This window comes from Python bivittatus, unplaced genomic scaffold (assembly GCF_059951505.1).
Source record: "Python bivittatus isolate LINGU-HERP-01145 unplaced genomic scaffold, Pbiv_v1 ctg000340_np1212, whole genome shotgun sequence".
Lineage (NCBI taxonomy): Eukaryota > Metazoa > Chordata > Lepidosauria > Squamata > Pythonidae > Python > Python bivittatus.
Genome location: NW_028277056.1, coordinates 15,730,540 through 15,744,334, shown reverse-complemented (window position 1 = coordinate 15,744,334; position 13,795 = coordinate 15,730,540). Strand labels below are relative to the sequence as shown.

The 13,795-nt window shown below is 38.8% G+C and overlaps 1 protein-coding gene across 1 annotated transcript; it reads left to right on the top strand.

Moving 5' to 3' along the window:
- LOC103059603 (collagenase 3) lies at positions 1-10,086 on the top strand. The gene is made up of 10 exons (XM_007439382.3): positions 1-123; positions 212-441; positions 1,347-1,495; positions 1,611-1,736; positions 2,223-2,384; positions 2,820-2,928; positions 4,750-4,886; positions 5,766-5,925; positions 8,469-8,572; positions 10,004-10,086. Exons 1-10 carry the CDS (start codon positions 1-3, stop codon positions 10,084-10,086), a joined length of 1,383 nt encoding a protein of 460 aa, XP_007439444.3.
- Positions 10,087-13,795: the final 3,709 nt, after the last annotated feature.

Genomic DNA, 13,795 nt, shown 5'->3' with positions numbered 1-13,795 from the left:
ATGAATATCTTTCTTGCCACGGTTTTCTTCTTTTGGATTCTTGCTGTCACTTTGCCTTTCCCTCTTCCCGAAAAAACCAAAGAAAATCCTAGACCTGACTCAGTGAGCAAGTTCTTAACAGAGGTACAGTATCTGCTTTTTTCCCCATACTTTTTTTAGTGTCCTTTCTTTCTGTTCTTCTTCCAGTGTTTTTTTCCTGTTTTATTTCTAGAGCTATCTGGACACCCCCTATAGTCAAGGAACAGTTTGGAAAAGAAGCTCAGAATCTTTGCTAAACAAACTGAAGCACATGAAGTCCTTTTTTGGCCTGGAAGGAAATGGACAGGTGACCTCAGAAACCTTTGAACTAAGGAAACAGCCTCGGTGTGGTGTGCCTGACATGGCTGGGTATCATTTTTTCCCCAGAAAAATTAAATGGCCAGTGTTGGACTTAACATACAGGTAAAATGAATGCATTCAAGTTGATATTCTTTTCCCTTTGTTGTGTTTCTACATAGACACTTCTGGAAAATATTACTCCCATGGTCCAGATGGGAGGGTTTGTTTCCTTTGTTTTTGTTTGCTGACATTCACAAACTTTTAAACCTAATTTAAAAAATCTTGATGCTGCTGAAATGACATAATGACAATCATATATAACATGTTCTTAACCATAAAAAAAAAATTGCGTGGTGTGGTTTCAGCTTGAATCACTCTCATCCAGACTACACCCAGAGTTATGGATGCATTTTGAGAAGAGCAGTGTCATATAGCACTAAGCCAGAATGTTTTAACCATCATTTTATTATTACTCCAATATTATGCTTATATTTGCCTGATGCTTTTTTCTCTTGGGTTAATTCAATTCAAACGCTGCAACAGTTTCCTCATGTTTTGTATATATATGCTTCTTTCAGAAGTAGAAACAAAGAGAAATCAATCTACTTATTGTATTTATCTGCCTTATACAATTTAGTTAGTCCCATTTTGTTTGAGATCAACATGCTGAGATTAATTCTCTCAAGAAAAAGTATCACAGAGAATGAACAAAAAAACAATTGTTTGAAAGATACATCTGATCATTATAAATATTCTGGCACATGTGTGCACACATAAAGGAAAATGTTTGTAAGTCATGGACTAATGTGGCATAATAGCTAAGGTGTTGTACCTGGATCAAGGAGAACCAGGTTCAAGTCCTCTCTTGATCATAAGAACACTGAGTTACTTTGTGCCAGAAATTCTCAGCCCAGGCTACTTTACAGGACTGTTATGAAAAGAACATGTAACCATTGCATGTAAGCAATCTTGAATTTTCAGAGGAAAGCATGGATATAAATGATGATTGGCATTTGTGATATGAACAGAATTGTGAACTATACTCTGGACCTGAGCTGGGAAGAAGTGGATCAAGCAATGCAAGAAGCTTTTCGAGTATGGAGTGATGTCACCCCTCTTCATTTTACCAGAATTTCTAATGGCACTGCTGATATTATGATCTCTTTTGGATCCAAAGGTGATGTGAGGGCAATACAGTATGCACTGTTGTAATGTTTATTGTAAAAATTGCTATATCACCTAGATGTCTAATTAATTAATTAGCACTTATTTTGGGATGTTTTATTTTATAGAGCATGGAGACCTTGTACCTTTTGATGGACCATTAGGTCAACTAGCTCATGCTTTCCCTCCTGGTGACAATATTGGAGGGGATGTCCACTTTGATGATGATGAAAAATGGACTAATGATTCCAGAGGTAAATATAGATTTATATCTACGTCTCCAGAGAACTAGCTTGCCTATATAGATTCAATCAAGCAATCAATTAATTAACTAGGCTTATATGACACTCCAATTATTTTGTCAAGTTGCCATACTGTCTTGAAATGTTTAAAACTACAACTTTTGTATGCAACTTTGTCTAAAATATATATATTTCTATGCCTTTTTCCAAATGCATGTACTTTTGTATACAAGCTTTGAGCAAAGAAATTAATTTAGTCCTCTTAAAGTTCTCTCCTTTAAGAGAACCTCCATTCGCCTAAAAATATGGATGCTAGGAAATGGTGGGTATCCCCAGCTGTGAAGTCTACACAGCAGTAAAAGTAATAATGGGAGAGATAACCTTGGTTCTAGAGCTGCTTGTGGGATGGTTGGAATGTACTGCACTATGCTATGTTTGGGATCTAAGAGGGCATCCTGACACACCATTGCTAACTTGATTGGTTTGTGCTCTTTCCAGATTTTAATTTATTTATGGTTGCAGCCCATGAGCTTGGCCACACTTTAGGGCTACATCACTCCAGTGACCCTGAAGCTTTGATGTACCCTCTTTATACTTACCGTGACCTGAAGGACTTTTTTCTTTCTGAAGATGATATAGAAGGCATCCAAGTTCTTTATGGTACTTCATACACTTACATGTTTGCTCATTCTAAAACAGGTAATGAAGAAAACTATACAACTTCAAAGGAGTGCTTTGCCTCAATGAAGCTTCAACTGAAGCACCTCTTGATGTGCTGGCAAAGCAAAGCAGCCTATATGTTCCAAACAACAATAGGGTTGCACCAATTGCTACAAACAACTATTGCACATATAAGACATGTGTAGAAGTGCTGTTCATTGTGGTGGTTTGTTAAGGCACATTAGCCCACTTTGGTGCTGCTTCAGCAAAATTGAATGGCCCTGCTCTGCACATCTCTAGTAGTTAATTATTGGAGATGACAGGTTGGTAGAAATGGAACACACAAATGATAGACATTATATAAGTATAGTGAAATTAATTCTAAATACAGTCAAAGCAAGAGATATCATAAATGCCACTTCTCAATGTTTGCAGGTCCAAAAAAGAGGACAATCAGTGCTAAAGCTCCACAGAAGTGTGACCCAAGCTTCTCTACAGATGCTGTTGCAGAAATACATGGCGAGAAAATCATATTCAAGGACATGTAAGACGGTGGTAAAATTATCTAGTCATTCTATTTGAACTTCTGAGCACAGTCATTAAAATTTTAATTAAGCAGTAATCATTAAATAATAACAAGGGAAGCAATAACAGCTTGAGTAATGGATTATAAACTTGGGATATGTTAATCTCCTATATTAGTCCCTCTCTCTCCTTAAGTACAACAACTTCCAGGAAAGTTAAAAATCTTTCCCTTTTGGTTTTCTCTAAATGTGGCTTGAGTGACCATTATTTGGAGTTAACCCTAACTTTGGTTTGTTTGAAACAAGCCAGTCATCAATTATGGCAATGTTATAGGCTTGCATAAACAAACTACAGTCAACATTAATTACATTTCAGATTGTACCTTTAATGGAAGTAAAACTTTCCCATCTGTTGCTATTAGTAGCAGAGAGAAGAGGTAGAGCATGCAAGGCTGACTATTGACTTGGCTCCTTCATACTAAATTAAACAAGGGTTTAGCATGGGGGTGTACATATTTAATTGGGGCAAAGGCCACAGTAGCCCTTGGGGGGGTCACACTGAAAGGAAGTGCTGGGACACTTAATTGTTTTAAAAAAGAAACTGGGGAATGAAACTTAAATTTTTTTTTTTTTTTTTAATCTGCGCTCAGTCATTGCTGACCCTGCAGTGACTGCTTGGACGAGTCCTTGCAGTTTTCAAGGCAACTGTTTTTCGGAAGTGGTTTGCCAGAGCCTCCTTCCTAGGGCAGAGCCCAGCTGGCAAGCGCAGGAGGCGGGGTTTCCGTTGCTTCGCGCCCTTTTCGGGCGGTGCGGTTTTTCGCGCTTACCGGCAACTGCTCCCAACTCCTTTTTTGCAAGGCGCCACCAGCATTTTCCTCCCACCGGAGTGAGAGTCCCCATTTATCTACTCACGTAAGTTTTCGAACTGTTGGGTTGACAGGAACTGGGGAGGAAACAGGAGCTCACCCTGTTAACGCGAAGGCTGGACTCGAACCGCTGAAGCGTCGACCATTTCTGGCCAGCAACTTTCAGTGTCATTAAGCCGCTGCGCCACCGCGTCCCCGTACTTAAATTAAATTAAATTAAATTAAATTAAATTAAATTAAATTAAATTAAATTAAATGTACTTAAATTAAGTAAATATAAATATAAATATTTTAAATTAATTAAACGATTTTACTGCTAAATTTCCATTGTCACCTTCCCACCTCCTCTCAAGCCACCTCCATCTACACAGACTTATACTAATTAGCATCCATTCATATTTCAACTGTTTACAAGGTTTAATATAAATTAAGATCTATGTGAGCAAATAAATAAATAAAATTTCATACCAGAGGAGACAGCAGGATCAAGCAAAGATAAGACACATGGTGTGAGAGCTTGTTAGCAGTGGACCACAGAAGATGGAAAGATGTTTGGTTTGTCACCTTTATGAGGCAGACCAGCCCAAAAACTAGACTCTACAGAAAACTAAAAATTACTTTTATTTAGATTGTCTATAGTAACATAATCACGCAAGTGTGATTATGCTTCCTCTCTTCCCTCATTTATATCCATGCAAATTAGGGCGGTTAGTGTCTGAGATGTTTTGTAATCCTCCCCCCATCATTTGGACATAAGCAGTGTTTCCTTTTCTGTTGCTTTACCAATGGTCTTCTCTCCTTCAGGGCTTTCTTCTTTACTCTCTACATGTGTCATACAACAGGTTTTGCACTATTGTTCAGAATAATGTCCAAGTGCAGACTTTGATTTCCATCTATTGATGACTTATACTCCATTTGGGGATAAGGTGGGCATAATACTGTGCCACAATTTTTCTGCTTCTTTCTCTTGCTTAGATTTGTGTGGCATCATAATCTTCAGATGATTCATGAAGATTGGATTGCTATTGATTCCCTTTGGCCAGAACTTCCAAACTTCCAAGTTGATGCAGCTTATTATTCCCCAGAGAAGGACCTCCTCTTCATATTTCGAGGTGAATGTTGCTCTGCCCTTCACACTTGCTTGTTTTCCTTCATCAGTTATTTAACATATGCCATTGCTGTTCTTACTCATTTTGTTGAAATAATGACTTTCCCAAAATCTGAAATAATAGTTACTGGTTGGAAGCAAGGCAATTATTATACATACTAACTTTAGAAAAAAAGATAATTATTTGCATCATATCCTGTAAAAGACACCAGCCAAGAAACTCATGGTATAGGACAGTTGTCATTGTGTACAAATATTTTTGAAATGCACAATTGAGGGAGATCACAAAGATGGGTCCATGTACTGTAGGTTTCCTATCCCTCATATATTGGGAATAGAGGTTTATCAGCGTCATCTGGAAGAATCACTACATCACTAGATCCTGATAAAATAAATTTGCAGTTTTATTTATTGTTTTCTTTTCTGGCAAGTGCTCAAGTCAAAATTAAAAAACAAAACAAAAGCAGATACACTAATTTTAAAACATAAATTAAAATTAACTAAAATTAAACGTACTAAATCATCTACCAGTTAAGAGGATGCATTTTTCATATAAAAGAGTGGGACCAAACACAGCTGAGAAGGGAGTGCATTCTATAGTCCTGGAGTAAGGCAGGAGAAGGTCCTCTCCCACTTCCTTGGTGTCTTTAAAAGGACCCTACTGAAGATCTTAACAGCAGCACTGGTTTGTTAAGGGAGAGATGGTCCCTTGGATCATCAGACCCCAAGACATTTAAAACATGAAAGGTAAGAACCATTTTTTAATTAATTATATTACCTATTTCTATATTGTAAAGCAGATTCCTGTCTATCTCTGCTTTAGCATTACCTTATTCATTTAATTATCACGTCAATTTATCATTTGTTTCCATAAACTGTACAGGGAAGATGTATTGGGCTCTGAAAGACTACAAGATACTTAGTGGTTATCCCCAGAAACTGTATGATCTTGGATTCCCCAGCCACGTGCAGAGGGTAGATGCTGCTTTTTATGATGTAAAGTCCAGGAAGACAAAGTTTTTCACTAGAGACCAGTTATGGAGGTAGGTAATAAGTGGTTGAGGATGTGGCTCAGCTGAGCCACTCTTACGTCCGCACTATAATAAAACTAAATAATCATTTTCCAGAAGCACTTTGGAAAACAGTCTTGAAACCCACCAAATACAGTTTCTCTATACTTATGGTATATCATATTTATACTGTTACATATTACTCATGATGCTGTGGTTAATGTGGACCTCAGATCTCTCCTTGGACCTTTTGCAATGCAAAGCTATCTATTCTGTTGGCTAAGTTTTTATCCTTTCTGCATGTTGCATCAGGATGATCTGTTTTAAAATCTTCATCCAAGTTTCTTTGTCTTTTCCTATCACCAAGATATGCCCATCTTAGCTTGGTAAGGTAAGCTATAAGGATACTGTTCCACGAATAGTATCCTTATTTTTGAATTTGAATCCTGAATTTGGGGACAGGTGAGCCATGGCACTCCAAATGTTGTTGAATGACCCTAATTACCACTCACCATTGCATATACCAGCAGAAGCTGTGGGAGTTGTGGTTTAGCAAGATCTGAAGTGTTGCTGATTGCTTGCTCCTTCTATAACCATATTAAAAGCAAACATTTTTTCCCAATGTTTTCACCAACTACTTACCAGTTATACTCCATGTAATCAAATGAGAAGCACTTTCAGAGGGCCAAGCCAATAAACTCCACAGTCTGCATATACCACTTACTCATAGTCACTACCAAGTCTTTGCTCAGACTGATGTCAATCCAGAGTATTCATTCTCATTTGTCAAATGAGTCATGGTATGGTTTACTGAAAGATAGGGCTGAAACAGCCACTGCATAGCTCTTTAGAAATTTCTAGCCTGATGCCTTAACTGCCCCACCAAACTAGCTCTCAGTTTTTTAAAAAATGTTTGCTTTAGTAGTGACACTCAAAACTGACAATAGCCTTGATTACCCTTGACTGACTTTGAAACTGCAGCCGGTCCAGAATGCAGTAGCTCAAGTGATTGTGGGTGTACCTTGTGGCACCTATTTAACACATTTACTCTGAGAGCTGCACTGGTTGCCAGTTGGGTTTGGGGTGAAATTCAAGGTGCTGGTTGTCACCTCTGAAGCCCTACGTGGTTCAAATCCTGGATATATGCAGGACCACCTTCTCCCAGTAACATCTGCTTACCTGATAACATCTAGTAAGGTGGGCTCCTCATATGTCCCCCTCAGGGACCCCAGAAGCAGGACTTCTCAGGTGCCATCCTCCTATGGAACTGTATTCCCTCCTCCCAACATTTGAAGAGTCCCTTGTCTTCTCGCCTTCAATAAATTAGTGAAAACTTGGCTTTTCCACCAAGCCATGAGGAGGAATTGATTTTATTCTTCTGTGTATGTCTCCCAGTTTTATGTTATTATCATACATGATTTGGATTTTAAATCTGATTTGTATTGTTTTCAATCCCAATTACACATAAGGGAGTTGTACACCACAATCAGTCAGCTAATTCCCATAAGCCTTGTAAATAAATAAATCAGTGCCCTTAATCAGCTTAAGAATCAAACACAGAGCCTTCTAATTGCAGTAGCTATTAAAAAAAACCTTTTCTATATTCCTGGAAATTTCACGGGGCAGTCTGCAAGCGAATGCAAATAACACTAGTTTTGGGCTAGCCTGTACAATGAGTAAGAAGTGAGATTACGAGTTTTGCACACTAAGCACAAGCGAGATTGATGAAGTAAAATGAAGTAAAATGTGGCCTATTGATTCAACTGCAGAGTTAGAACATACACAGAATTATTCTGCATACGGAACATTTATTTATTTATTTATTAAATTCATATGGCTGCCCATCTCATATGCATAACTCTGTGTGGCTAACAATTAAAAACAAAGTAAAAATGGGATAAAACAACATTTTTTTAAAAAAACCCAGTGACATCAATAACATAAAATAGTTATTATATCTCTCCTCTGTCTACACTGAAGGTAAGGGATTGGTACTGACTAAAGTGAATGCTCTTTTGCATACATGGTAAGTAATTGTATAGAGATAATTGGGGATTGTTGAAAAGACTATGACAGTGATGGCGAACCTATGACACACATGTCAAAGATGACACGCCATAACATTTTGGGTGACACACCAGCATTCACAACAACAACTATTCTCCCTGTTTGAGTTACCAAAAAAACTAAGTTTGTTTTACTCATATTTCATTTTTGCAATTATTTGACATGTCTGTATATAATACATAGCACCATACAATTGGACAGTATTTTTTTAAAAATAAATGAATATGCAACAATTGTTTCTCTTTTGTTTGCCGGGGGGGGGGGCGTGTGGTGTGACATGCCAGCAGAGTCAAGTTAGGCATTTTCTGAATTTTGGACACACTGAGCCCAAAAGGTTCTCCATCACTGGATTACGACAGAAGCCGTGATGCAGTAGAATGGTTTCTGATCAGATACTATAAATCCTGTGCCCCCAGCAGTTGGGCAAACAGTTGTCTCCCATTCTGAGTTACCTGATTTCTTTGCAAGGCTCATGTTGCTTTCTTGTTATTATTCATTTTGGGCTACAGCTATGATGAGAGATTTCATTCTATGGAGCACGGCTATCCAAAACGAATAATGGAGGAGTTTCATGGAATTGTGCATAAGGTGGATGCGGCTTATCAGCAGAATGGTAAACATTTTCCATGTCATCTTGTTGCATGGAGGGGAAGCTTTATTTGATATGGACACCATATTGTTAGCAATGAAACTTAAAAAGTCACAAAAATGGTTTCAACACATAATTTCTCAGCCATGTTCATTAAACCTCCTGCTTCATCTCTCCCTCCCTCCCTCCCTCCCTCCCTCTCTTTCACTGATTCACTTCTACCAATGTTTGTCCTATGAAAAAGAAATCACCCTTGGATTCTCTCAAAGCTTCTTCCCAGAGAGAAAGCCCTTCCTCTGTTGATGCTGTGTTACAGATCTCTTTTCCTTTTCTAGTCTTCATCCAGTCATGTGGGGTTATTCCTTGGCAAAGGGTCCTCAATGGTTTTTGCACTGGGCAGCACGTGTGTAATTGTGAGATGTGATGGGCTAGGGCAACCAGATTTGGCCTACAGTAATCCTGATGACCACCAGATATAAAGATATAGAAAACCCTTCTGCTGTAGTATAGTAGCTAAATGGATTTTTTGCAGTACACTGGTAATCCTACTGCTGATGGGTTACAATATGGCTAGGGGGGAGCATCTTGATTTACAAAATGTCTGCTATGGGAATATAACCAGTTACAAAGCACTGATTGTCAACCATGCTACCACCTGTCATTTTTACTACCTCTGCTGACTGTTATTGCTGTTGTTGTTTTGAACAAGTAGATAAACACACCCACACCCACAAAACCACCAGGTTGCAACCTCCTATTGTTTTTCTAAGAAAACAATTTTCTAAGAAAATTGATAGCACCCATTTCTGAGGCATTTTTGGAAATAAAAAAATTATGCCTGAGGCCTGTGCCTTGCTTTGTGTCATGCTAGCTTTCCAATATTTCAATGAAATATTTTTCAAATGTGAAAACTAAGATGTGCGAGGAAGCCTGGTGGTTAAAAGATGTGTTGGTAGCCCCCATGGTAATCCTTTGGGGCTTCCTGCCTTAGCTCATTCTCAACCTTTCAGACATCAAAACTGATGAACCCAACATCTTCTGCAAATTCTAGAAACATCCATGAGCAAGATGCCAATCCCCTCTAGAACTGCAGCCTCTAATTAATTTCTTTTCTTGCAGATTCCATTCATTTCTTCTGTGGGTCACTCCAATTTGAATATAGCATTTCACACAAAGAAGTCATCCACACCATACCGGCAAACTCTGTATTAGGCTGTTAAACGACAAGGAACTTTATCCATTTGGAAACAGGACTGGTTGAAAATATCACAGATGACATGGATAATTTGAATATTTAAATTTATTAGGTCTGTTCTGTGTAGATCAGCCAATCCACTCTGAACGGTTACAGATTTTTTCTTCCCCTAACTGGGGAAGCCAGAAAAATGTTCTATTTTCTTCTTCAGTTGGAGAAATAGAATTGTATTCCATAAAATCCTTTGTAAATTTTAACAGAGAAAACAGCTATTCTGAGAATGCATTCAATTGCTCTTAGCATCTCACTGAATCACAAACATGGATCTAATGATTTGGATTAAAAAAAATACCCAGGATCTGAAGCCTTATAATTCTGCAAGTTAATACAACAGGAGCCACTGGCAACTGAGATTATATTCCATTTCTCCTTAGTTATGTCTTGTATGTATCCCTGCCATTTTCTTTTCTTTATAAACAAGTTGTCCATCACCCTATGAGAATACCTTCTGAAGTAGAATTGAAATGGCTATCTCTTCATTAATCAGTATTTATTATGACATTAACATGTGATGCAAAGTCATTGAAAAATGTATATGAGTTAATGTGATGCTACGTGTGATCCTTGATACCTTTTTTACCCACAGAAGCATTTCCTCATAATTGAGTTCATAATTGATTAAACAGGATCTAAGGTTCCACAGTAGTTTGTTTGGTATTTATGCTGTTGCATACCTATTCTGGAACATTTTATTTAAAATAGTCCTCTTGTAGGTAAAACAGTTTAATTTGGTTCATGAGGCATCAGGGCTGCCGACTCAAGACATTTGCAACTGAACACATTGGCAACTACATCTTTTTGGAACATTCCTCCTTACACCTGAATGCAGCAAGCCACTTAGAGCTCAGGTGGTACATACATCTTCCTGCTAAGCCCCCAACCTGCATTTTTGTTTTGAGGAGAGGCTCAACATCTTACCATTAAGAATGTTTTCCAGTTCTTAAAGTCTACACTTGCTACAATCTTTTTTAAAAAAACCATGCAAACTCCTTCCATGGACTCTCTTGCCTCTGATACAAGAACATCACCCTCCTCTTCACTATCTTCACCATCTCCTTAGTTCACCCTTTCCCAGCTCTTTAGATGAGAACTATCTCTCTTAGATAATTCCTATAAATCAGGTTGGGATAACTTGGCTTGGCACATATCTAAGAGTCTTTCCCACTGTTGAGGGAACGTGATATCCATCCATCATTTTGACTGCAGAAAACCAGAATAAAATGTGCTTTCCCTTTTCCTGCCTCTACAGCCTTTCTTCTGTCTTGTTGCTAAATGGCACTGTCCTGATTATATGTGTGTAGGTTATGCCAGGCAAAGTGATTGGTTGAGTCCCTGACTTTGCTGATGCCACTCTTCTTACCAGCTAGTGGAAAAAAATGCCCACAAATCATAGCACTGAAGCAGGCATAAGACAGTTATAACTGTGGATTATGTCTGTCATCTTTAAGCTCCTTCCTGTTCCTCTCCTCCTCTCCTCCATTCTGTTGCAACCTGAGACAATAAGATTTTTTTTAAAATGAAGTCATAAAGGAAGCTGAATCACAAACAGCTATTTCATTCAGGATTCCCCACCCTTTCCTTCCTTTATATAGCCTACCAATGTTGACTTCCATGTTCCTCCATCAGAAGGTGAAGTGGTATGGAGGTGGAAGGTAGGGCTGTCATTACATTACTTCAGCCTTGCACTGAATTAGTCAGGACTTTACAGCTAAAGCACTTTCTAGCTGAGCAGTGTGGTGCTAATGCACAATTTTGATAGATGACCATTTAAATTTAGCAGGTGGTGATTCTTTCTATCATTCCATAGAGGATGAAAAATGGCAAGATCCTTGGGCCACATTATGATATCCTTCAGCTCCTAGAGAGCGTTGCTAGAAGAATAAACTGTAGACTAAAAAAATATTGCTCCACTGTTCTTCCACAAATCCAAAGGGCCACTAGCATAGCTGTGTCCAATTTTAGGGAGAACATGGGTACCCAAAGCTGACTAGGTCTAAATGAAAGACTTCCAACAAATGCCTCTCTGAGCCCACTCACTACTGATCTCCTGACTTCACCTCTTGGTGTCATGGGTGAAGAAGCACAACTGATTTGGTACACCTTGTCAGTTGTTGGATGCTGTTGACTTAAGTGGAAAAATCTAACCCTACTTTACTGCTTCTGGGCTGGGGATAACATAAAGGTAAGTTGGGGGACATGAAAGGGTAAAAAAAGGTTGCCACAGAAAGTTAATGTTGTGTTTAGATACAAATGGGGACATGACCTAAGATTGCCTTATTTCTCTGTCACCTGAATTCCATGCAGGTCTTAGACATGTGAGTTGGTGCTGCCCAAATCATTAACTATCTTGAACCCCCAAATTTCATTTTAAAAATGAAATCAAGCATTTAGCTTAGATAGCATGGTTCAATATGGTGGAATATTCAGCCCATCTTTTGCTCAAATACATGTTTTGTGCAAAACTACCTAAGAAAGGCCAACCATCTGTTCTCTTCCCATAAAACAGCTTTGGAAGTAGTGTTTTTAGAGTGGGAAATCAGTGCTGGTATGCATTGTTTAGTCCTTCCTAACTCACCAGATGGGTTACGTAATAATGTCCATAATGTGGGAGACACCAGCCGTTATGGTAAACGGAGCCCAAATAAGAAACCAGATGTAGCAGTCAGACATTCGCTTACAGTGATTAAAGAAAATCTGCTCCAATTTCCTTCAAAGTCTAATGGAGAATAAGAGATAGCTACCACAGTCATGATAAATCACTATGTTATCCCTTCCTCCCCCTCAGAGTCTCTAACACTTCCTATCTCTTTTCTCGTTAGTTAGTTTCTCAGATTCACGTGTACATCCAAGTGAATTGAAGAACAACCAGTTCCAAACATATGAAGTAGTTTCTCCCCTCCCGCCCCCCAACAAAACCCAAAAATTCTAAATAATGGAAAGGCAAAACATTAAGCTCCTTCATACAATTTATCATGACACTATGGAAATAACTCCATAGGGGGGAATAATTATAATAGTAATAATACTATTAGTATTATATATACTAGTAATAATATTACTACTAATTTTGTTGTTGTTTAGTCGTTAAGTCGTGTCCGACTCTTCGTGACCCCATGAACCATATTGCGCCAGGCCTTCCTGTCCTTCACTGCCTCCCTGAGTTTGCTCAGTTTCATGCTCATTGCTTCAGTGATGCTATCTAACCATCTCATCCTCTGCCGTCCTCTTCTCCTTTTGCCTTCAATCTTTCCCAGCATCAGGGTCTTCTCCAAAGAGATCTCTCTTTGCATTAGGTGGCCAAAATATCTGAGCTTGAGCTTCATTATCGATCCTTCCAATGAGCAATCAGGGTTGATTTCCTTTAAGATTGACTGGTTTGACCTCCTAGCAGTCCAGGGGACTCTCAAGAGTCTTCTCCAGCACCACAGTTCAAAGGCATCAATTCTTCGGCGCTCGGCCTTTTTTATGGTCCAGCTCTCACAGCCATACATTACTACTGGAAAAACCATAGCTTTGACTATGCGGATCTTTGTCGGCAAGGTGACGTCTCTGCTTTTTAATATGCTATCTAGGTTTGCCATAGCTTTCCTCCCAAGGAGCAAGCGTCTTTTAATTTCATGGCTGCAGTCTCCGTCTGCGGTGATCTTGGAGCCCAAATAAATGAAGTCTGTTACTGCTTCCATTTCTACCCCTTCTATTTGCCAGGAATTGATGGGTCCAGATGCCATGATCTTAGTTTTTTTAATGTTGAGTTTCAAGCCAGCTTTTGCACTCTCCTCTTTCACCCTCATCAAGAGGCTCTTTAGTTCTTCTTCACTTTCTGCCATTAGGGTGGTATCGTCTGCATATCTGAGGTTGTTGATGATTCTCCCTGCAATCTTAATTCCGGCTTGTGATTCTTCCAGCCTGGCATTTCTCATGATGTACTCTGCATATAGGTTAAATAAGCAGGGTGACAGTATACAGCCTTGTCGTACACCTTTCCCTATTTT

Coding starts and splice junctions, on each gene's coding strand:
- LOC103059603 (XM_007439382.3), top strand. CDS start 1: ATGAATATCTTTCTTGCCACGGTTTTCTTCTTTTGGATTCTTGCTGTC. Junction 2,385..2,819: donor AGGCATCCAAGTTCTTTATG/GTACTTCATACA, acceptor CAATGTTTGCAG/GTCCAAAAAAGAGGACAATC. Junction 8,573..10,003: donor TGCGGCTTATCAGCAGAATG/GTAAACATTTTC, acceptor AAATTTTAACAG/AGAAAACAGCTATTCTGAGA.